General features: G+C 46.2%; 1 protein-coding gene across 2 annotated transcripts in view; it reads right to left on the bottom strand.

The window, feature by feature from the left end:
- Positions 1-26,358, bottom strand: part of PDE8A (phosphodiesterase 8A) — a 153,458-nt gene that overhangs the window by 36,739 nt on the left and 90,361 nt on the right. For both annotated transcript variants that reach the window (XM_060617567.3, XM_060617566.3), the window contains exons 7-11: positions 14,752-14,830; positions 12,794-12,931; positions 7,703-7,791; positions 6,069-6,120; positions 5,925-5,967 (exon numbers count right to left, since the gene is read on the bottom strand). In XM_060617567.3, the coding sequence (XP_060473550.1) occupies positions 5,925-5,967; positions 6,069-6,120; positions 7,703-7,791; positions 12,794-12,931; positions 14,752-14,830 (401 nt within the window). The remainder of the gene's footprint in view (positions 1-5,924; positions 5,968-6,068; positions 6,121-7,702; positions 7,792-12,793; positions 12,932-14,751; positions 14,831-26,358) is intronic.

The following is a 26,358-nucleotide window of genomic DNA, read 5'->3' on the forward strand; positions in this document are numbered from 1 at the left end:
TACCTCTTCAATCTACCCCTGCTCTGTCCCTGTCCTAGCTAGACACGTGCCATCCTCCTCTGGATTATGACAGAATGACAGCCTCCCACACTGGTCCCACAGTCCCCAATCTTATCCCCAACCTTGTCCCCTTCATCCCATTCTCCGTAGGCAGCCAGGCGATCCTCCTAAAACAGATCGCTCTCCCAATTACGACAATTCAATGGTTCATCACTATTTTTAGGACACGATTTAAACTCCCCCGTGTGGCACCCAGAGTCTAGGATAGCTGGATCTCCTCTTTCCAGCCACGACCACCTATTTGTGACGTGCTAGTTCACCTCACACCCTTCTACGCCTTGGCACGGACTGCTCACCTCCACTTGGGAACCTGCCCCTCCCATGCTGCCTTCTTCACCTGGTTAACTCTCGATACTCTCCGAACATGCGGTTCAGGTACCATAACCTCGGTGAATGTTCTAATGCCTCCTCGCACCCCCAACATCGCCAGTAACCACCTACTTTACCGTCTACCTTCCTCACCGGCTCTGGAGGACACGAGCGCAGGAATAGCCTTCCTGTCTTTTTCTTGGGGGACCAGCACTGCCCAGCCATTAACAGACCCTCAACAGACACCTGCAAATCCCTGAGCGTGGGTGAAAGTATTGCCTCACACAACGCTCTGCTTCCACGGCTCCCTTGCTTGAAACCCTGCAGCACCACGGGGAGAAAGTAACTGGCTGGCAGCCAAGGACAGGCCACTTGCCAGTCTGCCTCTCGCCTCACCTGCCGTGACCACACGTGGCTGTCAGCACGCCTGCCCCTCCCGCTTCCCACACGACACTGTATCCTCTCTGGATGCACACTCCCTCAAGTCGGATCGCCCCCGCCCGCCACACACAGACCCGGTATGACGGCTGTGAACTTACAAGGTCACTCCTGCATTCTTCTCCCCTGGAGCCACTCAACAGACACTCTCTGGGCGCCTCCCATGTACTGGGCCCTACGCCAGGCATTAGGGATATGAAGACGGATAAGGCAGGTCTCCTCCGGGAGACAGGCAGACAGCAGATGAGTTAAGTTTAGCAGATGCAGCCAAGAAGAGGAGGGGACCATCTCCAGGAGGAGGAAGCCGCTTGCCTACAGACCAGAGTGTAGCTGTCCGGAAGCAAAATGCAGCGCGTGTAACCAAGGACTGGGTCGGGGCAAAAGTGGAAGGAGAAGCGCAGGCTTCCGTTTGTACTGAACGTTTTAAAGTCACTTTATCGCCGTGTAAATACTGGATCTTCCTGGTTCCCATTCGAGACCCATCTCCAACAGCCTGCACCTGCTGGGATGCCGCTCCCGCTGGTCGGCTCTCAGAAGCAGACTCGGGGATTGTCGGAGGGTGAATGCGGGGTTCACATCTCAGGCAGCCCGCAAGCCCTAAGGAGCACGAGCCAGGCCCTCACCACAAACCGGAGAGCTCCGAAGCACCCGGCCTGGTAACGGACAGCAGGCTGCACAGGCCTCGACCGCCCGGGGCTCGGATCCCGCACCACCTGTGACTTCTGCTCTGTGCTCTCGGTGTCCTGTTCCATAAAGTGTGATCCTCCCACACAGCCCCATAGTTTTAGTAGAGAAAAACGAGCAGCATTTCCTTGCCTTGCTGGGTAAATCCAGGGAACCCCAGAGAAGCAGTGAGAGTGGGAACTGTTCGGCACCTACAAATGTGCCTCCACTGCCACATTAATGCTGTGCTGTCAGCATGAGCTCCATTAAAACATTTTTTTTTAACATTTATTTATCTTTGAGAGAGAGAGAGAGAGACAGAGACTGAGCGTGGGTGGGAGAAGGGCAGAGAGAGAGGGAGACACAGAATCCGAAGCAGGCTCCAGGCTCCGAGCTGTCAGCACAGAGCCCGACGCGGGGCTCGAACTCACAAACCGCGAGATCGTGACCTGAGCCGAAGTCGGACGCTCAACTGACTGAGCCCCCCCGGCGCCCTGTAAGCTCCATTTTGGTTACAGGGAAGCTGAGAACTGGGTGTCTTGCACGACTTGCTTACAGGTCACTGCTGGGAGCGCGGCGGACTTTCAGAGAACTTTCTCGGCATTCTCAACAGTTCGAGCATTTGTGGACTGCCTGCTCTGCCCCGGGACCACCGACCTCCCAAGAGCCTGGTCAACAAGCTGCTTGTCAGCCCTCCTCCTCCGTGGTGTCTCTACCTCCTCCAACTGAGAAAGCCGGCTTCCTGCAGACCCAGACTAGCACTCCAGGGCCTCGCAGGGTCTGCGAGGCCCGTACCAGTGGCCCCAACCCCACAGCTCAGGAGAATACCTGTAAAATATGCTGCCCGACCTGGAACATGGCCCGTTCCTGGTGAGGCCTTTCCCACCCATCTTGTCCTGTGAGCTACCCAGCCCCCCACCAGGGAACAGAGTGCAGGCCTCTCATAAGCAAAGACACGTGCCACCTGGCACACGATGGCTGAATTCTGGTTGCACGAAGGACTTCCACATCCTGCTTCCCTACACGTGCCCTCCATGTCTGCTGGTGTTGGGCCCCCACCCTCAGCGCCTCTCCTTCCCGCCTCACCTCCTCTCGTCAGGAGAGCTGCCCAGGCCCACGACTCTGGCCTCTCCATACGCCCCCAGACATCTCCACTGGACCATTCCAGGCACCCTAGATGGACCAAGTTCAAATCTAAACTTGCTGTCCTCTCCCTGCACAAACCTGCTCTTTCTCCCGCACTTACTATTTTCATCTGTGCCATCCAGTGGCCAAGCTAGAAATCTTGGTGACATTCTCAAGTGTCTTCCCTTCATCCCTCGCATGGTGCTGCTCCCAAGTCCTACTGATTATACCAAGTGACTCTTTGCCTGGAGTCTTTTCTCCGTACCACCACCATGACTGTCTTTCCCGGAAGGGGTCCCTTTTCATTTACTTCTTTAAGGACAGACTCCTGCCCCCTCTGCTTGCAGGAGGAAATCCAAGCAGGCCTGGCCCGGCATCACCTGTCTCGACGGCTTTATGCACACTGCTCATCCCCGCAGGAATGTTCTTCCTGTCCTGGGGCTGACCCCGCCCTCTCTCCAGAGACCAGCTCAGCCCTCGTGTCATTACTGCTGGCAAGTGGCGCCCGTTCTCCCCCACTGTGGCACTACAGAGTAGAGTCTGTTCAAATTACTGCTTCCTTCCCCCCTCCAGTGAACTCCATGTTCATTTCTGTGCCAAAAGCTGGCTCAGAGCTGACTCCAGACCGACTCAAGGTTTACAAACTGGACAGATGACACATGTGGTGTCTTCGGTGACACCGGTATCATGTGCTTCCAGCCAGGTATGAAAGACCACAGGTGTGGCAGCGAAGCACGGCTGTGAGGAAGCCACTGTGCCCGTGGTGACAGCGACATCGTGCCAGGACGTCGGCAGAGCCTCGGTGTCCCCGCCACACTGCTCCTAGGGCACGCCTTCGACAGTGGGGACGGTCACCCACCTTCCTGTTTGTCTCAGATCAATTCTTAAGCTTTTTCGTCCATTCTGTGAGCCACCCTATTTCCTTCCACTAAACTCCTTTTCTGCTTCAGAAATGACAGTGCCATATGTAACCGAGGGTCCTGGCTGGTCCGTGGCCCATGACCGCTTCCCTCCCTTCCCGGGGCAAGACCGTGGTCTGTAGAGTCTTGTGGACATAAAGGTGGTTACGCTGCTGGGGGGCGGGAGGAGACCAGAGAGCCAGGTCCTCGGGGTGAGATGGGGAAGACTCCAAAGCGGGCACCAATCAGGTGCCGAGACAGAACGGCCCGGCACAAGAGCAGTCTGGGAGGCTCTGCCCTTGCCCGACACCTAGGACCAGGTCACTGAGTCCCCTTGCCAGTCCCCGCCCTGCTGCTTCCTGGCCGCCAACTCCGAGGTAGCATTTACCCCTTCCGAGCTTAGTGTCTCTCTCTGTAATAAAGGGGTGTTGGCGACAGCCAAGCCTACCTCACAGGGCTCTTCCGAAAGAAAAAAAAATATCCAAGTAACGGCACTCCCTGACCTTGCAGCGTAAGGGTCAATGTCCTGGGGGGCCTGCGTTCGCCGGCTCCATCCTGACCCCTCCAGCCCTGTAGTCCGGCTTCTGCCCCCACCACCCTCCTGACCCCGCACGTCTACAGGTCATAAGCACGTTCTTGGATGCAAGAGCCGAGGTCTCTCTCCACCTCTGGCTCCGTACTCCCCTCCCTCACCTCTGCACGGTCAGCTCTGACTGTGATCCAGGGCTTCCCTCTCCCCTCCCCTGGCCGCAGTAACACCCCCCACCCAGCTTCCTGTTCCCCCTCTGAGCCCGGTGCAGGTGGGTCTCCGGGAATCTTCTCCCCGGCTCCTTCCCTGCCATTTGTCCTCCGTAACCCTTGCGACCTCTGGGCTCCGCCTCGTCAGTTCCACACCTGGGTTACTTGCAAATGCTTCGCTGGCCAGCAAGGTTACATCTGTCCCAATCTCTTTGCAGAACACAGGAACAAGGGCTCCGGTACTCAACAGAAATCATCACGCTACTCCCCTGCTTAAAGTCCTCAGTCCCCACTACCTATAGACAAAAATTCGAATCTCCTACCTGGTATCCAGGGACCTTTTGTGATCCCAACTGCCCTTCCACACTGACCAGTCAAAATTTAGTCCTGTTTTCCCTTGAACACGTTCTGACCTTTCCCTCCTCTACGACTGTTTATATTTCTGGAACGCTTTTCCTTCCACACCCCTCTCCTTCTTCAATCCACGTCTCCCTGTCTGGAACTCTCCCCTCCTCCTCTGGGCCACCATGGCACCGCTGGTCCTTTCCCTTCTCTTTGCTGTTCCCCTGGCCATCAGCTGGTCTCTCTTCCTCTCCAGGGAAAGCCCTGACCGCTCCTGGCGCGGCCGCAGAGTTGTCCGAGTCTGTGCTGGAGACCTCCAGAGCTGGCCAGCCAGATTCCAGGCCAGCTCTACCGCGTCCTACGTGGGTTACCCTTGGGCAAATCAGTTAGCCCTCGTTTCCCTACCTGTAAAAAGGGAACTTCATCCACAAAGTGTCTACCCCCTGGATCACTGCAAGGGTTCAGTTACATACACTAATTCAAGCACTTAGCACAGGGCTGTGGGCACAGTACACACTCAGAAAAACACCTAGAATGAATGAGTGAATGAATGAATGTATGTATGTGTGCATGTATGTTCTGGGTATGTCTGTCTGTCTGTCTGTCTGTTCTGGCACTGCAGGAAGCACTTCAGCAACAGCTGGTGGGACGGAAGACAGAAGTCTTCTCCCTGGAGGCTCCTACGGACTGGCTGGGCAACCACCCGGCACGGCAGGCTGCGGTCCAGCACCCAGGTGGGCTTGCTGGAGAGCCTGTGGCTTCGCCCAGGGTGGCCAGAGTAGACAGTGGGCGTGGTAAGGACACGGCACATGCTGAGAGGAAACAGGCAATTCCAGGCCGGGGGAAACGTTTGCGCTAACAGATGCGGGCCTGAGCGGGTGGGGTCCGAGGCGTGACAGGGGACAGATATGGGGTGAGCCAAGTCTGATGGGGTCCAGCTACCTCCCTACAGGCTGGAGGGGACTACTGTCTGATGAAGACATCCCCGCTCAGTGCTGTAGCCTGACACCCAACACTGTTGCCTCCTAGAGCACAGATGAGGCCAAGAAACCACAGTTCACTCAACGCATCTTCACGTAAGTTCGTGCACCGGAGGTGACCAGTTCTCTCCCCGCAACACATCTTCACGGAAGTTCACGCGTTGGACGCGGGTTCTCTCCCCACCCCACGACACCCGTCAGAACTCCCACGGGCGCTCGGGTCCCTGCCTGGGGAGCCAGGGAGAGAAACACCGCCACGGCGCTAGGAAAGCAGTCCCTCCTGCGCACAAGGCGCCAGACAGAGTAAGGGTCTGTTTCTCTTTTTTTCAAAAGCTTGACGGCCCCGAAGAATGAACGCGCAGCAGCATACCTGTGTGAGGGTCAGACTGAACACTTTCAGTTCTTTTCTCGGCCTAGAAATGAACGTAAAAACCATTAGTTCTGATTGTCTACTTACAGGAGCAGGAAGTCTTGCCGGGGTACACCTGGGGGCCCCAGGGCTCCCCTTACGTACCTTATTGTTGCCATTGCACACTCTGATAATGGACACATAGTGTCTAATTTTTCTGCAAGTAGAAAACAATGCATTATTTCTCTCCTGGCTCTCTGTTCTGATGGATATGTAGCTAATTTTCATCATGAAAGAGCCTCTCTCTTTCACAATACACAAAATGCCTGGAGCAGAGCACGTCTATTGTTTGTGGCCAAGGCCACCAAGAAGCACCCCAGAGTCTACACACATCCTCTGGTGTCTCTGTAGACAAGAAGTTGACTCTCTAGCAAAAACAACACAGCTCTTCCAAATCATCACAACACAGAATAAAAACACCCATGTTTTAAAAAATGGACTGTTAACCAACGGAAAGCCTTGAATTCCTTAGCATGTTTTCATTTTCACAGCCCTTTGTATTAATGTTCTTTCCCAGGTTCTAACAAACAGTGTGCTCACAGTCACTCAGGGCAGCGCCACAGGCCACGCTGAGGGCCAAGGCCACATGTAGCTGGTGTGGGGGGGGAGAGGGTGGGGGGGGGTACTAAGACAAAGCACCTAGGGCTCATCCCGGAAGTCGCAAACTTGACTCCTCACTTATTTACTGGGCCTTCCACTTTTCCCTGGATAATTAAATCCCTATATAATTATTGCAAAAACTTTGAAAAGGACATTAAAAGGCAAAGAATCAGAACAGAGAGCCCACACAGCCCCGCCTCCCTGAGGCCATCGCCAACCGGCAGCCAAGCCTGGTGACCAACCACGTGAGCCACCACAGTGGCCCCGCTCCGCCGAGCACCGGCGGCCAGACCCTGGGCCAGAAACCCCCCCTCTCCAGCCTCAAGTTTCCTCATCTGTAAAATGGAGTGCCGACGCCACAGCGCGTGCTTAGGAGGCAATGAACTGACATCTACCAGGCACTGGGAGCCTGCCCAGGGAGGGCCGGGCTCGAGGCACAGCAGCAGCTGCTGGGGCCGCCACCGCCGCGTCTCTTCCTGCTCTTTTCTCTCCTTCTTCTATTTTCAGGATAGAAATCACGCACTGGGTCTGATTTTGCATTTTCATCTTTGCGTTCATCTTCAGCATTTTCCCCGTTTAATTTTCTATGATCGTCATTTCTAATGGTTGCATATTTCATCGTGGGGTGTCCTGCAATTCACATTCATCATTTCCTGGCGTTCGTCCTATTTAAGATAAACTCTGAGACAAACCACAGGGCGTTTTCGGGCTCCTGCCAGACAACACTCCGCCATCTGCAGTCACATCTGTTTTACGTGAGAATTTCTATAAAGGGCAGTGTTTTAAATACTTTTATCTCATTTGATAGGCCTAGGCAGAAATAATACACAGGCTATCAACTGAGCTAAAAACCTTCTAAATACAGGGAGTCCATCAGGTAGTGTCCCCCCCACACAGCTTAATAAAGTGACATTCTAATTTAAATACGGGAGAGTCTCTTTTGTGTCCATGCAGCATAAGCAAGACCGTCTGGAACCTGGTGGCTCCAGGTCACAAGCGGGAGGGCCAGGCCGCAGCCACAAGGGATGGCCTGGAAGAACGTCATTCTTGGATGACATCTGACTTTGTTACAAGTCTTTCTTTTAAATTTCTGCATGCCAAGCAGAGCGTGCTGACCGAAGTATGCTGTCTCCACTCACCCTCCCTGTCCGACGACAGGTACTATCTTCACGTTCTGTTGTACGTTGTCTCCATTTTTCTTTTTGGCGTGGTAAATTCCTTGCCACTCCTAAAAATGGAACATAAGCATCATTACACCGTGTGTTCAGAGGATAAACCCAAGAACATCTTCCACTCAGGTTCGGGTTCATTTACCACGGCTAAAGCAATTAGGATAAAGAATTACCCCAACCCCAAACAGGATTTTCGGTAACCTGGCCATTTTCCCCAAGTCCGTCTCCTCGGGGGCTGCTGACAAACGCCAGCCCCCCACAGTCTGAGTGGTGACAGGTCAGCGGCCGGCTGCCAGCAAGAGGCCCTGGGCCCACGAGTGAATCGCTGAAGAGCGCCGGCTCGCTTCCCCACACGGGTCCCTCCTGTCCTAGCTCCTGCCTGTGCAGGGGAGGAGCGGTGCGGCCTCTGCCCCTGCCTTCGGGAGGGGAGACCCTCAGGACCCGGGGGAGTTGTGTGAGGGCCACGGTCCCTCCGTGGAGGTCAGGGAGGGGAACAGCCAGGTCTGGGCTCAGGTATAACACATCAGTGAGACTTTAAAAGCCGGGGCCGCAGTTACACCAGCTGTGCTCCAGTGAGCAGACAGAATATACAGGATCCTTTTAGAACAAAACTGCAGCCTGGGACAGGAGGTGCACACGTGCCGTGACCACAGTGAGAGAACAGGGGCTACAGGTGGTTCCCTACCCCTGGGGTGGCAAGGACAAGCCTGAGGTAGAGTGGGGTTCTGTTCCCGCCCAAGAGGTTGGGAATCCCTCCAAGAGTCACCAAGGTCCTCAAGCTATAAATATCCTTAAAACCCACTGTGGGACACTGAACTTCTAGGGTGTTCCATAACCTTCCTGCCCTTCTAGATCCCCCGGGACCTGGGGCTGACCCAGGCGGGAAGCCTTGGTGGCCTAGCTCCAATCTCCTGTCCAGACCCTCACACAGGGTCAATTCTGGAATCTTCCATGCTTATGGCATGGCAACCTGCGTGCAAATGCCAAAAGGAAAATCTCATTTTCAGGCTCCTCTGAGAAAGCGGACTGAGCAGAAACCAGGACGTTCGGACAGAAGCGAAGGATGGTTACCGATGCTTCTCAACGTATTTCTGAAAACAGTGGGCGCCAAGGAAGGACTGACATAAAAGCCTGAGAGCCCAGCTCAGGGCTTACTTGGCCCAGAGCAGAAGGGAGCTGAGGCTCTTACTCACTACAGTTCTGAGGAGAGACTGGCCAGTGCCCAGAACAGGCAAGGACTAAACAGGGGTCCCTGGGCAGGAAGGTACAGTGTGTCCTCCTCACCCACAGCCCGCTATCCCCCAAGGGGGCTTCAGCAGACGGGTCCAAGACTTACTTCTGAAGCTCACGATCAAGAGAAATATGGGAAACCGACCGTGGTGATGTTTATAAAACTGTGAACAGACCAAACACCACAGAACTGTAGACTTTAAGTGGGTGAATTGTGTGGTATGTGAATTCTCAATTATTCTCAGTAGAGAATAATTCTCTCAATAGAGCTGTTATATAAGAGAGAGAGGGAGAAAAATGGGAGACCAATTCAATCCATCAATCAATCAACACTTTAAAATACATCTGCAGGATTTTCTCTCCTGTCTGAAAAGACATGGGCACCAAGCAAAGGTAGAAAAGAAGCCAATTTGGCCGGAGCTGAACAGTCCGGCCAAGGAACAGGCCGGTTTGGGCAGAGGTTCTGCTTGGAGAAGAGTTTCACGTGTAAGTTTTTCAGTTGCCAACAGAAACAAACAATAGTTACTGATCACAGATCGTATTTCTTATCAGAAACAATTATCTATCATAAATACATAAGTTTTAGTTCCCGAGAATACCAAAGCACGACCTGAGAATGCGGTTATGAAGATTCAATCCGGAAAAGCACGAGGTCCTGACACACGGCAACCAGTAAATGGCTGTTCCGGCCCAGGTGGTTTTGCACAGGCCTCTCTCTGCGGGCCGAGCCCCCCTCAGAACGGCACCGGGGCCCACACCTCGCTTCTGTTCGGGGGCAAGCTAAGCACCAAGCTGGCATCTCTGACCATCAGGACAGCCCCTTCTTGATGCCTGGTGTCTAAGAATGAAATCTCTGTCATCCGCTGTCCTGTCCCCAGGGTCTGCACATGGTAAACAGTCCAGGGACACTGGAGCTTCTGTTCACTGAATGGAAAAGGCAGGCCGAGGTCAGACTATAGAATGCTTGCAGCCAGGCCAAGGGATGTGGCCTCTACACTGGCAGAGTGACGTGATCAGACTAATCACTCGGGAGTGGGGAGCGCGCTGACTGGAGGTGGAGGTCACGGGTCGGGGAGACCTGACTGGGTTCAGCCACCACAGACCCAGGGTTGGGGAGAAGGCCCTGCGTAAGGTCAGGCCCAGGCAGCGGACTCTCCAAGGCAGGGGTTTAACAGACGTCAGGGCTGAGTGATGGACTTGATGCCGGAGGGTAGGGAGGAGCCAAAAGCCTGCCAGGAATGGGCGTCCGGGCAAGGGTGAGGACGGCCAACAGGCAGAGGCAGCAGAGGCTGGAGGGGACGACAGGAAATCATCGCTGTCAGACGAGGTGATGGCGGGACGTTGCTCGAGGCCCTGGAGAAGAGGCTGGGGCTAAAAGCGGGAGGCGTGGGACATCCGTGTGGAGGAGCAAAGGTGCCTCGGCAAACAAGAAGCTTTCTGAGGAGCACAGCATGGATGAAGGACCCTGGTAAACGCGGGAGGAAACGTGCACTGAGGGAGCCAGTGACGGAACAAAGCAGAGGACCTGGAACTCCAAGTTCTGAAAAGCCAGTGGGGGCTCTGTGGCCACATGTCATTATTATAGGCAGACACCCGAGCAGCCAACATTTGCTCAGTGCCCACGAGACACAACTTCCAAGGGAAGAAAATTCAGTTTCTAAAGGAGAAGAACCCGTGTAAGGTTTAGGTGTCTGAGAAGAGGAGACCGTAGGCTCTAGAGCCTGCGAGACGAGTCCTGGGGACGAGGAAAAGGGGGGAGTCGGGAAGGATGTGCAGGGATGCAAGGAAGCCTGAGCACGGAAGCTGAAAATCAAGGTCACCTAATACCAGCAGGTGCTCTCCCAAAGAGGGGCTGCTGGCTGAGAACAACATGGAGGGAGTCTGCGGAGGGTAGTGTTTGCAATACTCCTCCTTTGACCATCATCACAATTTCTCCTCTATCCCTAAGGGGCACACCTGGAATGTGACCCTTCAAAGCCCCCAGCGCTGTCACCTAACTACTTCCAAGTTCCCATTCTGGTTCCCAGGGCCTGTCTGAGCTCTCTCCACTGAACCCAGCACCACTGTTACCCAGGGCAGCCGACTCCTCAGCAAGCCCTTCTCCCTCCCTAGGGGACCCGATCAGAAAGGCCATGTTTTCTTTCACATCAAAAACCTTCCCGGCTAAGCGGCCTGTCCTGTCGCAGTGCTGGCCGAGGGACCAGCAGGTTACTGACGAAGGACAAACGGCTCTCCCCGGGAGCTCCGAAACATACAAAATAAACAACCGTGTTCCTTTCTGAAATAAAACAGTATTGGGGTCATAACACGATAATCTTTCATATCCTCTGCTCACAATAGGTTTTAGAGAACAGGTCTCAGGTGTTCAAGCTTGAGGCCCCTCGTACCTGGTGCCAACAGCATTACGTAGGAGGCGAGATGCCCTTCACACAGATCTCGGTAGATCCCAGGGCCCGGCTCTAGCCCACTGACAGCCCCGTCCCCACCTCCACTCTCTCTTTGGCGAAGAGTGGGGATCCCCCGTGTTCGGGTTACCAGATGGAGGCGCGCGAGGCCATCATCTCTGGCTCGCGCCCGGCTGGCCCGCACGACAGAACCGCCGGCTGACCCAGAGGCAGCATGGGGCCTAAATGCCAGGATCGGGGAGGCCGTGGAAAGCCCTCCCAAGGCTTCCGGGACTGCTGCTTGGTTACCACCCTCTGAGGATGCCCCTGCCAACTGAGGTGGGGGGGAGGGGGGGGCGGGGCCAGCCTGGGCAGGGTGCCGAGCACCCGAGGCCTACTACCTGCCTCGGCCTCCATGCTCTTTCTGGAGGACCTGCCACTCTCTCCAGCAAGAAAACCGTCATCCTTGACAGAACAGCTGAAGGAACAGGATTCAGGAAGTGCCCGTTAGTTATTCCCCAGATGGCATGTCACTGGCCCCTGCCTGCCCTGTCCTTGTCCTTCCCTTGCTCAGCGCCACGGGAGAGCCAAGGGACACGAACCCACCAAGGGTGTCTCTGGGGCCCCGGTGACGTGCTCTGCTAGACTACGGGACACGTGCTGGCCGGATGTCACAGGGCAGCGGGCAAGAGAGCCGGTCACCGGTATCTCAAGCGTTCGGAGTGACCAGATGATGGGTCTCCCCCTGACTTCCAAACCTTCACGAGAGCCCGGCAGGAAAGACTGTGGAAAAGCAGCAGCCTCGGCATTTCCTGGGCACAACCCGTCTCTTGTCTAAAAACCCAGGAACCGTGAGGTGCTGACGGGAGCCACGGCTCTGAGAAGTCGCCCTTCAGACTGGGCCTGCCTTCCGTCTGTCCCCCCGGCACTGAGATCATGTGACTTGTCCCGTTTGCACCCTTGGAATAGGAGCTCTCTACGAAGGAGTCTGTGTTGTGCCCTTCTGTCTATGCCAGAATCTAGCAGAGTGTCTGCCCACGGGAGGCATTCCAGAAAAGGCTGGATGAAAGCAGGAGGCCCAGAGACTTGTTGGGCTCAGAGGCGCTCCAAGACCACGGACCTCACTGGCGCGCTCCTCTGCCCAGAGCCATTTGCCAACACCTACCGCTCAGAAGATCAGTGATTAGAAAGGTCAATTTATTTATCATAAAGATGAAAAGAGTAATTTTCAGTGTAACAGCTTATCACACTCTACCCTTTCTTGGCCTCAGTTTCTTCTTCCGCAAAATGGGAAAAATGGGGATGACGCCAGCAGCACTTCCTCGGGCTTCTGCGCGGCGTAGGACTCCGATTCCCCGGCGTGTGCAATGCTCAGTGAGCACCAAGTCTCCTTCCTGTCCTCTCTGTGATGTGAGAGTGAACAAGGGCCGGAGCCCTCACTTACCTTGCCTATCCTGATGCATGAATTTATGGTATCGAGCAACTCAGCCTTTTTTTCATTTACAGGCACTTCCGCTAACTCCTTGCCTATTAGTTCGCCTGCTTGATAGCCCATGGTTGTTTCAAACGCAGGATTTGCATACTGGGGGGAGACAAAAGAAACAACATCACCCAGATTAGAAGAGAATTTGAAAAGAGGGCAATCAAGGGTATTCACCCCAAGCCGGCTTGTTTCCCTCCTAGAAAGCTCAAGAACCTGGAGCTCCCCACCACAGTTCTAAAGCCCTAAGAGCACACCCCCAGGTGATCCCTGGAGTCCAGAGAAGCCGCTGCTCCAGGGACACCTGGCTGCGCTTTCTGCCCTGGCCCCCGAGGGCCCCAGGAGAGATGGCCTGATCCCACTCGAACACCAACAGAGGAAAGAAGCCGCATGGAGACGGGCCTGGGTTGCTACAAAAGGCTTTTTGGGATGATGATACAGCAGGACAAAGCACAAGACTGAAGTCTGAAGCACTCAGACCCTCCTCTGCCGAGTCCCTTGACCCCTCTAAGTCTCAGTCTGCGTATCTGTGTAATGGGAACAGAACATCTATCTTGCCACTCTCGTGATACACGTGAATAATCAAAACAGGCTATGAACTGCGAAGTATTTACAGATATAAGGCTGTATGACTAAATTTCAAAGAAGATTACAAGACTAGGATAAAATGTACAGGAAAGTTGAGCATGTGCTAATAATAATAGTAATAGTAATAATAATAATAATAATAATAAAATAATGACGATAAAGCAGTAACTGATGCTGCTTAAGATCTGTTTTCCTTGCTAGACACTATAGTATGCATTTCACACACATTAACCCACTTAGTCCTTAGAACATCCTTACAAAAGGCAATAATTAGTATTGTGAATATTAATATTATTCCTGTCTGGGGCGCCTGGTGGCTCAGTTGCTTAAGTGTCCAGCTCTCGATTTCAGCTCAGGTCATGATCTCACGAATAGTGAGATAAAGCCCTGTGTCTGGCTCTGCACTGACAGCACGGAGCCTGCTTAGGATTCTCTCTCTCTCCCTCTCTCTCTGCCCTCCCCCCTGCTCCCAAGTAAACTTTAAAAGACAATTATTCCCATCTGTACAGCCGAGAGACCACATTCAGAGAGATTAAGTAACTTGCCCAACGATGCTCAGCTATGAAAGGGCCGAGCTGAATGCAACCCAGGCCTGTCTGACACCAGCTTGTACCCACAGCCACTGGCCCAGGCTGCCTCTCAGGGCACCAACTCCTGAAAGTCAGGATCAGCAGCTCTTTACAGAGAAAGTCACAAGTGAGAGGAAAGTGAGGAGCAGGAGTGCTCAGAATCAGAATCAACATCAAGGTGGAGCTGATTCTCGGACAAAGGGAGCGTTTCCTCGGCACGACCCCTCTCTTCTTATCTAAAAAGTGCAAGTCTTGTTACCTTAAGCCGCTTTTATGAATCCACTTTGCTAATAACGGGTCATTTGTTCAGCGACTACTAGGTTGTTCTGGAAATTCTGAGAAGTTTCTGGTAAATTTCTAAAGGTGTAAACTATCTTCAAGACCAGGGAGAAAGGCAAGAACCTGCAGACCTTGCGGTCAGAGCCTCCTCTCCACCCCCCGCACCCCAACCCCCGGGGGTAATCCCTCTGGATAAAAGTCTCTTCTTGCTAAACAAACAAACAAACAAAAAGGTGAAAAGTAATAAATGCAAATGTGCTAGAATATTTTCTAGCACCCAAAGTAATCATTAGTATCTTTTCTTATCTACAGGGAGCTTAGTTTAAACTACACATTTTATACATTTTGTTCTGATAATCCTCCAAGGAAAACTTGGTCTCTTGAACTTCAAAAAGAAAAAAAAAAATCATACCTGAGGGGTTCAATCCTAAAATAAGAGCAAACAAAACCAGAAATTCAGAAAAATGACCTTCCAAAATAACTAACCTGTATAACACGGTCTTCACTTGTAATTTCAACTGCTTCTTGACTTTTCTCCAGTGCAGTGAATATTGAGTTACAAGCCCTTTATGGGTAGGAAAAAACACAAAAACAAACACTGATTAATGTAAATACCACAAAATGCAACACAATCTTGCGTTACTGCATTAACTTATTTAAATGTGTTTTTCATCTGATTATAAAAGTAACAAGTACTAACCCAAGAAAAAAAAAGGGTAAATATTGAAAAGCAAAAAGAAAAAATAAACACCTCAGCAACCCTGCTACCTGACCACAACTATGCCCAACTGGAGCCTTCCTTCCAACGTGCGGACCAGTGGACCAGAGCGGAATACACGCCAGGGTTGGATCACAGCCGTTCACCAGCTCCAGGACCCTGGGTGTGTGACTGAACCTCCTGAGTCTCCCTCCTCCCCATCTGAAGGGTCCAGAATCCTGCATAGAGCCTGGCAGAAAGGGGGCAGTCAACCATTTGTAGCTATTATTTTATTTTACCTTTTTTATGTAAAAAAGAGTATGTATTTGGAATGAAGAAATAACAGCAACTTACAAACTTAAAAAGATGACAAACGGGAAAATCGTCACAATATCCAGGAAAATAACCATGCCGTTAACCCGTGCACCAGGCAGGGGTTAGGGGCACTGACCCCGCAGAGTCAAAAATCTGCATGTAACTTTTGACTCCCCAGAAACTTAAGTACTAACAGCCTACTGTAGACCAGAAGCCTTACCGATAATACAACCAGTCAATTAACACAGTTTTTATATGTTATATATATTATCCACTGTGTCCTCACAATAAGGTAAGCTAGAGAAAAGAAAATGCTATTAAAAAATCATTAAAAAAGGGAGCCTGGGTGGCTCAGTCAGCTAAGCATCTGACTCTAGATTCCAGCTCAGGTCATGATCTCGCAGTCCGTTAGTTTGAGCCCTGCATTGGGCTCCATACTGGCAGTGCGGAGCCTGCTTGGGATTCTTATTCTCTCTCTCAGAATCAACTTAAAAAATAAAAATAAAAAGATCATAAGGAAGAGAAGATACATTTCTAGTACTGTGTTTCTTGAAAAAAGAATCTCTACATAAGTGAACCCGTGCAGTTCAAACCCATGTTGTTCAAGGGTTAGCTGTATTTTTTTTTTTTAATTTTTTGTTTGTTTATTTATTTATTTATTTATTTGAGAGAGAGAGAAAGAGAGAGAGAGAGCAAGCATGTGAGCAGGAAAGGGGCAGAGAGAAAGAGGGAGACACAGACTCCAAAGCAGATCCAGGCTCTGAGCTGTCAGCACAGAGCTTGACATGGAGCTCGAACCCACAAGCTGTGAGATCATGACCTGAGCTGAAGTCGACCACTTAACCAACTGAGCCACCCAGGCGCCCCAAGGGTTAGCTGTATTTTTATTAACAAACCACCTGATTCATGTCTGTAGGACATCTTCCCTATATATTTGGCAACATAATCTTCGATTGCCTATTCATATCACAATACAATCTTTATAGAGCCACCAGGAAATAATTCAGTCTTTTCAAACTGACGTATAATTTACATACAATATTCTGCTAGCTTCGCATGTAAAATACAGTGATTCGACCTCTGTATCCACTGCAAACTGATCACCAGGGCAAGTCTAGTTATCACCTCTCACCACACAAAATTCGTACGATGTAGCTGCCTCATCAGCTACCACATCTTTATCCATTTACCTATCGATGGACACTGGGGTGGCTTCCATGATTTAGCTACTGTAAATTATGCTGCAGGAAACACAGAAGTGTATATATCTTTTCGAATTAGTATTTTTGTACTCTTTGGGTCAATACTCAGTAGTGGAATTATTGGGTCATAGGGTAATTCTATTTTCAATTTTCTGAGGAACCTCCATACTGTTTTCCAGAGTGGCTACACCAGTTTGCGTTCCCAGCAACAGTGCACGAGGGTTCCTTTTTTTCCACGTCCTCGCCAACACTTGTTGTTTCCTGTTTTTTATTTTAGCCATTCTGACAGGTGTGAGGTGATACCGCATTGTGGTTTTGATTTGCATTTCCCTGCTGATGAGTGATGTTGCACATCTTTTCAGGTGTCTGTTGGCCATCTGTAGGTCTTCTTTGTTTAAAAAAAATTTTTTTTAATGATTATTTTTGAGAGAGAGTAAGCACAGGGGAGGGGCAAAGAGAGAGGGAGACACAGAATCCGAAGCAGGCTCCAGGCTCTGAGCTGACAGCATAGAGCCCGACGTGGGGCTTGAACTCATGAACTGCAGGATTATGACCTGAGCTGAAGTTGGACACCCAACCGACTGAGCCACCCAGGCACCCCTGTAGGTCTTCTTGGGAGAAATGTCTGTCCGTGTCTTCTGCCCATTTTTTAAGTATGTGTTTTTCTTTTGGTGTTGAGGTCTTTTCATCAGTGTGTATTCTTGCCCCCCTTTGTTGTAGATTAGCTGACCATATAAGGATAGGTTTCTTTCTGGGCTCTATATTCTGTTGTACTGATCTATAGGTCTATTTTTGTGCGAGTACCACACTGTTTTGCTTACTACAGTTCTGTAGCATATCTTGTTATCTGGGATTGTGATAACTCCGGTTTTATTCTTTTTCAAGACTGCTTTGGCTTTTTGGGGTCTTTTGTGATTCCATACAAATTTTAAGATTGTTTGTTCTAGATCTTCTATGAAAATGCTGTTGGCATTTTGATAGGGATGGCATTAAATCCGTAGACAGCTTTGGATGGTATGAATATTTTAACAATATATGATCTTCCAATCTGTGAGCATGGAATATCTTTCCATTTGTGTCATCTTCAATTTCTTTCATCCATGTTTTAAAATTCGATATAGGTCTATCATCACCCCTTGGTTAAGTTTGTTCCTAGGTATTGAATTCTTTTTGGTGCAATGATAAATGCAATTGGTTTCTTAATTTCTCTTTCGACTACTTCATTATTAGTGTATAGAAATGCAACGAATTTTTTTTATGTTGATTTTGTATCCTGTGACGTTACGGAATTCATTTATTAGTTCTAGTAGTTTTTTGGTAGAGTCTCAAGGGTTTTCTATATATAGTATCATGTCATCTGCAAGTAGTTGAAAGTCCTACTTCCTTCTTACCAACGTGGATGCCTTTATTTCTTTTTGTTGTCTGACTGCTATGGCTAAGGCTTCCAGTAATAAAAGTGATTAAGAGCAGACATCCTTGTCTTGTTCCTGATCTTAGGAGAAAAGCTCTCAGTCCTTCACTATTGAGTATGAAGTTAGCTGTGCTTCTTCATATATGGCCTTTATTATGTTGACGTATGTTCCCTCTAAACATAATTTGTGGAGGGTTTTTTTTTTTTTTTTATCACAAATGGATGTTGGCAAATGCTTTTTCTGCATCTACTGAAATGACCACATGGTTTTTATCCCTTCCCTTGCTGATGTGATGATGTATCAGATTGATGCATTTGTGAAGACTGAACCACCCTTGCAACTCAAGATAAATCCCACTTGGTCGTGGTAAATGATTTTTTTTAATGTATTGTTGGATTTTGTTTGCTAACATATTGTTCAGAGTTTTTACATCTATGTTCACCAAGATATTGTCTTAATATTCTTTTTTTTTTTTTTGTAGTGTCTTTATCTAGTTTTGGCATCAGGGTAACGCTGGGCTCAGAGAATGAATCTGGAAGCTTTCCTTTCTCTTCTATTATTTGGAATAGTTTGAAAAGAATAGGCATTCACCATTTTCATAGAATTTACCTGTGAAGCCGTTTGGTCCTAGATTTTCTGTTTGTTGGGGGTTTTTTGACTAGTGATTCAATGTTATTGCTAATCTGTCTATTCAAATTTTCTAATTCTCCTGGTCCAGTTCTGGGAGGCTACATGTGTCTAATAATTTGTCTATCTCTTCTAGGTTGTCCAATTTGTTGGCATATGATATTTCATACTCTCTTATAATGCTTTGTATTTGTGTTGTTATTTCTCCTCTTCGTTTTAAAATAAAAAATTTTTAAGTTTTTATTTATTTTTGAGAGAGAGAGAGACAGAGAGAGACACACACACACACACACACGCAAAGCATGAACAGGGGAGGGGCAGAGACAGAGGGAGACACAGAATCTAAAGCAGGCTCTAGGCTCTGAGCTGTCAGCACAGAGCCTGACATGGGGCTGGAACTCATGATCCACAAGATCATGACCTGAGCCAAAGTTGGACGCTTAACTGACCAAACCACCCAGGCACCCCTCTCCTCTTCAATTTTTTTAAATGTTTATTTATCTTTGGGGGGGAAGGGCAGAGAGAGAGAGGCACACAGAATCCAAAGCAGGCTCCAGGCTGTCAGCATGGAGCCAGATGCAGGGCTTGAATCATACAAACTGCGAGATCCTGCCTAAGTCAGATGCTTAACTAACTGAGCACCCAGGCACCCCTCCTCTTTCTTCACTTAAAAAGAAAAAAAAAATTATTTATTTATTTATTTATTTAGAGAGAGAATGTATGAGCAGGGCAGAGGCAGAGAGAGGGGCAAAGAGAGAATCCCAAGCAGGTGCCATGCTGTCAGTGCAGAGCCTCACATGGGGCTCGATCTTGCAAATGGTGAGATCATGACTTGAGCTGAAATCAAGAGTCAGCCACTTAACCAACTGAGGCACCCAGATGCCCTCTTCATTTTTTTTTCTTTCTCTTCTTTCATTTCTGATTTTGTTTGAGTCCTCTGTGTTTTGTTTTGGGTTTTTTTTTTTTTTGTTTTTTGTTTTTTTTTTGATAAGTCAGGCTAAATGTTTATCGATTTTGTTGATCTTTTCAAAGAACCAGCTTCTGGTTTCATTGATCTGCTCTCCTAGTTTTTTTTTTTTTTTTTTTTTTTTAAGTTTCTATTTTGTTTATTTCTGCTCTAATCTTTATTATTTCCTTCCTTCTGCTGTTTTGGGGTTTTGTTTGTTCTTTTTCTTTTCGTAGCCCCTTCACGTGTAAGGTTAGGTTAATTTGAGATTTTTCTTGCTTCTTGAGGCAAGACTGTATTGCTATAGACTTCCCTTTTAGAACCCAAAGATTTTGGACCATTGTGTTTTCATTTTCATTTGTCTCCATGCATTTTTTAATTTCCTCTTTGATTTCTTAGTTGACCCATTCATTGTATGAATAGCATATTATTGAACGTCCATGTATTTGTATTCTTCCAGATTTTCTCTTATGGTTAATTTCCAGTTTCATAGTGCTGTGGTGGGAAAAAGATGCATGGTATGACTTTCATCTTTTTGAATTTTTTGACACTTGATTTGTGGCCGAATATGTGATCTATTCTAGGCTGAATATGTTACATATTGAAAGAGCATGTGTATTCTGCTGTTTTAGGAGGGCATGTTCTGAGTATCTCTATTAAATTCATCTGGTCCAGTGTCTCATTCAAAGTTTGTTTCCTTGTTGATTTTGTTTAGATGAGTTGTCCATTAATGTGAGTGGGGTAGTAAAGGCCCCTACCATTACTGTAATACTATCAACTACTTCCTTTATGTTTGTTATTAACTGCTTTATGTATTTGGGTGCTCCTATGTTGGGTGCATAAATATTTACCATCATTCTTTCTTCTTGTTGGATTTTCCCCTTTATGTCTTCTTCTGTGTTCTTGTTACAATCTCTGATTTAAAGTCTATTTCGTCCAATGTAAGTATTGCCACTGGCTTTCTTTTCACTTCTATGTGCATGATAAATGTTTTTTTAATTTTTAATTATTTATTTAAAGTTTATTAAAAAATTTTTTTAATATGAAATTTATTGTCAAATTGGTTTCCATACAACACCCAGTGCTCATCCCAACAGGTGCCCTCCTCAATGCCCATCACCCATCCTCCCCTCCCTCCCACCCCCCATCAACCCTCAGTTTATTCTCAGTTTTTAAGAGTCTCTTATGGTAAATGCTTTTCTATTCCTTTGCTTTCAATCTGCAGGTGTCTTTAGGTATGAACAGAGTCTCTTGTGTGCAGTATATGGATGGGTCTTGCTTTTTTATCCATTCTGTCACCCTGTCTTTTCATTGGAGCATTTAGTCCATTTACATTCAAAATAACTATGGATTTATTGCCATTTTGTTACTTGTTTCAAGGTTGTTTTTGAAGCTCTCTGCTCCTTTCTTCTCTCTCGTCTTTCACAGTTTGCTTTCTTTAGTGATATACTTTGATTCCTTTCTCTTTATTTTTTGCGTATCTATTTTTGATTTGTACTGGTTTTTTGTTTGTGGTTACCATTGGGTTTACATATAACATCTTATACATATAGCACTCTATATTAAGCTGATGGTCACCTAAGTTTAAATCCATTCTTTACTAGTCTCTCACCTCACAAGCCATTTTGACAGGTGTGAGGTGACATTTCATTATGGTTTTGCATTTCATTGAGGGTTAGTGATCTTGACCACCTTCTCATGTGCCTATTGGCCGTCTGTTTACTTTGAACAAAATGTCTCTTATGATCCTCTGACCAATTCTTAATCAGTTTTTTTTTAAGTTAGTTAGTATGAATTCTTTATACATTTTGGATATTAACTCTTATTGGATATATGATTAGAAAATATCTCCCATTCAGTAGGTTGACTTTTCACTTTGTTGATGGTTTCCTTCTCTGTGCAGAAGCTTTTTAAGTTTGATGTAGTCTCATTTGTTTATTTTTGCTTTTTTTTGCCCTTGCCTTTGGAGTTTGAGGGCCCCCTCCCCCCCAAAAAAAAAGAAAAAGAAAAAGAAGAAAAAGAAAAAAAAACTCACTGAAACCAATGTCAAGGAGGTTGCTACCTATGTTTTCTTCTATGAATTTTACGGTTTCAGGTCTCACATTCAAGTCTTTAATGCATTTCGAGTTAATTTTTGCATATGGTTAAGACAGTGGCCCAGTTTCATTCTTGTGCATTTAGCTGTCCAGTTTTCCTACCACTGTTTTAAAAACTTTCCTTTCCCTACTGTATATTCTAGCCTCTTTTGTTGATTAACTGACCAGATGAACATGGGTTTATTTCTGGGATCTCTATTCTATTCCACAGACCTTGTGTCTGGTTTCATTCCAGTACCATACTGTTTTGATTACTGTAGGTATGCAGTATCATTTGAAATCAGGAAGCATGATACCTCTAGCTTTCTTTCTCAAGATTGCTTTGGCCATTCAGTCTTTTGAACTTTCACATAAGCTTTTAGGATTATTTGGTCTAGTTCTGTGAAAAATGCCATTGGAATTTTGATAGGGACTATCCTGAATTTGCAGACTGCTCTGGGTAGTATGGGCTTTTTAACAATATTAATTATTCCAACCCATGAGCATGGTATATTTTTCCATTTATTTGTGTCATCTCCAATTTCTTTTATCAATGTCTTAATAGTTTGCAGTGCACAGGTTTTTCATCTCCTTGGTCAAATTTATCCCTACGTATTTTATTCTTTCTGATATAATTATAAATGGGACTATTTTTCTTTCTGATAGTTCTTTGTTAGTGTATAGAAATGCAATGGATTTTTGTATATTAATTTTGCATCCTATAACTTTACTGAAGCACTTGTTAGTTCTAATTGCTCTTTGGTGGCATTTTTAGGATTTTCTACATATAGTATCATTTTCTGTGCAAATGGTGACAGTTTTACCTTTTCCCTTCCAATTCAGATGCCTTTTATTTCTTTTTCTGCCTAAATGCTCTGGCTAGAACTTCTAATACTATATTAAATAAAAGAGGGGGTGGGGTGTTCTCGTCCTGCTCCTGATCTTAGAAGAAAAGCTTTCAGCTTTTCACTACTGAGTATGGCGTTATCTGTGAGTTTGTCATCTGTTTTCTTTCTTACACTAAAGTACGTTTCCCCATACCCACTTTGTGGAGTTTTTATCATGAATCGATGTTGTACTTTGTCAGATGTTTTTTCTACATCTATTGAGATGATCATAGGATTTGTAGCTTTCATTTGGTTAATGTGGTATACCATGTTGGTTGATTTCCAGCTGTTGAACCATCCTTATATACCCAGAACAAATGCCAATGATCCTATTAATGTATTGAATTCAGTTTGCTAATATTTTGTTGAAGATTTTTGCATCTATGTTCATCAGGAATACTGGCCTGTCATTTTACTATTTTGTGGCATCCTTGTCTGGTTTTGGTAATGCTGACCTCATAAATTGGGTCTGGAAAAGTTCCCTCCTCTTCTGTTTTGTTTGTTTGTTTGTTTTTGGAAGAGTTTGAGAAGGACTGGTGTTAATTGTTCTTTGAATTTGTGGTTGATTTCACCAGTGAAGCCATCTGGCCCTGGACTTTTGTTGTTGGGAAGCTTTTTATTACTGATTCAATCTCCTTACTAGTAATTGGTTTATTTAGATTTTCTCTGTCTTCATGATTCAGTCTTGAAGGATTTAATGCTTCTAGGAATTTATCAATTTCTTCCAATTTGTTGACATATAACTATACACAGTTGTCTCTTAGAATTGTTTGTGTTTCTGTGGTATCTGTTGTAAGTTCTCCTTTCATCTCTGATTTTATTTATTTGAGCCCTCTCTTTCTTGGTGAGTCTAGCTAAATGTTTGCCAGTTTTATCTTTTCAGTGAACCAGCTCTTAGTTTCACTGAGTTTTTAAAATCTCTATTTATTTATTCTGCCCTGATTATTATTTCCTTCCTTCTACTAACGTTGAGCTTTGTTTGTTCTTCTTCTAGTTCCTTTAGATGGAAGGTTATTGTTTGAGATTTTACTTGTTTCTTGAGGTAGGCTTGTATTGTTATGAACTTTCCTCTTAGAACCACTTTTGCGCATCCCACAGATTTTGGTATGTTGTATTTCTTTTTTCATTTGTTCCTGAGCATTTTAAAAAATTCCTCCTTTGATTTCTGATGGCCCATTGGCTGTTCAGTAACATGTTGTTTTATTCTCTACATTTTTGTGGTTTTTCCAGTTTTCCTCTTGTAATTGATTTCTGGTTTCATACCATACTGTATTTCATACATACTGGTTTCATACATACTGTATGTATGAATGAAACATACTGGTTTCATACATACTGTATGTAGTTGGAAAAGACGCTTGCTATGATTTCAATCCTGTTGAAAGTACTGAGACTTCTTTTGTGGCCTAACATGCTCTATCCTGGAGAACGCTGCATGTGCACTTGAGAAGAATGTGTATCTTGCCTGTTTTTTGGATCAAACGTTCTGTGTGTATCTATTAACTTCATCCGGTCTAAAGTATTGTTCAAAGCCAACATTTCTTTATTGCGTTCTCTGTGTGAATGATCTATCCACTGATTTAAGTGGGGTGTGAAAGCCCCCTACTATAATTATATTGTCAATTTCTCCCTTTACATCTGTTAATATTCACTTTATATACTTTGGTGCTTCTATGTTGGATGCACATATATTTATAAGTGTTTTATCTTCTTGCTTGGTTGACCTCTTTATCATTAGGTAATGCCCTTCTTTTTCTTTCATTACAGGCTTTATTTTAAAGTCAATTTGGTCTCATATGAGTGTAGTTACAACGGCTTTTTGTTTCCAGCTTGTATCTTTTTCCATCTCTCCCCTTTCATTCTGTGTGTGCTCTTACTTCTGACGTGAGTCTCTCGTAGGCAGGCACACAGATGAGTCTTTTTAAAAATTTTTAATGTTTTTTATTTTTATTTTATTAAAGTTTTTTTTAAGTTTGAGAGAGAGAGAGAGAACAAGCACACACGAGTGGGGGGGGGTGGGGGGCAGAGAGAGAATCCCAAGCAGACTATGCACTGTCAGCCCGGAGCCCGATGTGGGGCTCAAACTCACAAACCACAGATCATGACCCGAGCTGAAACTAAGAGTCGGATGTTTAACCAACTGAGCCACCCAGACACCCTTCAATTAATTTTTAATTCAAGCACAATGTCTTTTGATCAGAGAATTTAGTCTATTTACATTCAAAGTAATTACCGATAGGTATGTACCTACTGCCATTTTGTTAACTGTTTTCTGGATGTTTTTGTAGTTCCTCTCTGTTCCTTTCTTCTCTTTCTCTTTCTTTCTGGTTTGAGAACTTTATGTTATGCTTAGATTTCTTTCTCAGTTTCTTTTGTGTATTTGCTCTACGATTTGCTTTGTGGTTACTATGAGGATTCACATATATTGTCCTATGTATTTAACAGCTATTCTAAGTTGACAGCAACTTAAATTTGAACATATTCCAAAAATACATTTTTACTAACCCCTCCATTTTGTTTTTGATGTCACGTTTTACACTGTTTTATTTTATATATCCCTTAATTATTGTAACTTAATTTTACTACTTTTGTCTTTTGACCTTCATACTAGCTTTAGAAGTGATCAATCTGCTACTTTTACTGTATATTTACCTTTTCCAGGAACATTTTTACTTTCGTGTATTTTCTTGTTAATTAGTGCCATTTCTTTTCAGCTTAAAGGTCAGCAGATTTTTTGCAGAAACTCTGCAGGCCAGACATATGAAAACTGCTAAAAGGGAAAAACCTGCACCCGGAAATACTCTACCTGGCAAGGCTATCATTCAGAATAGCTGGAGACACAAAGAGTTTTCCAGATAAGCAAAAAGCTAAAGAAGTCCATCACCACTAAATCAGCCTTACAAGAAACGTTAAAGGGACTTCTTTAGCTGAAAACAAACTGCACTATTCTGTTTAAAGTTATCCCATAATTTATTCAACAAATGCCCCCATGATTGCACCTTTAGGTTGCTCTCAATTTAGTTCTCTTATATGCCTCAGAAGATGATGAAAAAATGAAAGCAACCGCCTACTTGTTCATAAAGTGCAAAGATAACATTAAGGAAATTAACAAGAGCAATGCTTTGACGTCGTTCCTGGTATTAATAAAATATCACTAAACAAGACGAAGCAGCTTAGCCAATAAAAATTAGCTTTTGTGTTTTGAAATATAAAAATCAAGTGGTGTTGTGAATTATACACCAATAAATTTGTTATTAAAAAAATTTGTTTTAATGAGAAATAAGTTCTCACCTCTGATATAACAAGTTTGGAGGAAACGGATCTGTGAGAAGCCCTACTCGGTTTTAACATTCTTTTTCCAATTTTTGCAGATTTGGTAAATAAAATATAACAGATCATTCTCATTTTCATTTATGTGATTACTAGTAAAGCCAAACGTCTGTCTGCCCACCCTATGTGTTACAGATATATCCTCCCCAGAATGTTATTTATCTAAAAATGTAACATTATTTAAGGTTTTTTAAAAAACTGTGGACAAGCTGGGGTGCCTGGGTGGCTCAGTCAGTTGAGTGTCCGACTTTGGCTCAGGTCATGATCTTGTGGTTCACGAGTTCGAGCCCTGCATTGGGCTCTGTGCTGACAGCTCAGAGCCTGGAGCCTGCTTTGGATTGTGTGTCTCCCTCTCTCTCCGCCCCTCCCCAGCTTGTACTCTGTCTCTCTCTCTCTCAAAAATAAATGGAACATTAAAAAAAAATTTTTTTTAATTGTAGACCAGCTTAACACTTTTATGTTGTTTAATCTGACTCTCCTCCTTTACCCAATCTGGCTTTTACGCCATGCTGAATTTAAAAAAACTTCACCATCCAATTACATATGTTTGCTTATATTTTTAGTACTTATGTGGCCCTACTTTTAACATCAAGTCTTTAAGT

This window comes from Panthera onca, chromosome B3, assembly GCF_046562875.1.
Source record: "Panthera onca isolate mPanOnc1 chromosome B3, mPanOnc1 haplotype 2, whole genome shotgun sequence".
Classification (NCBI taxonomy): Eukaryota; Metazoa; Chordata; class Mammalia; order Carnivora; family Felidae; genus Panthera; species Panthera onca.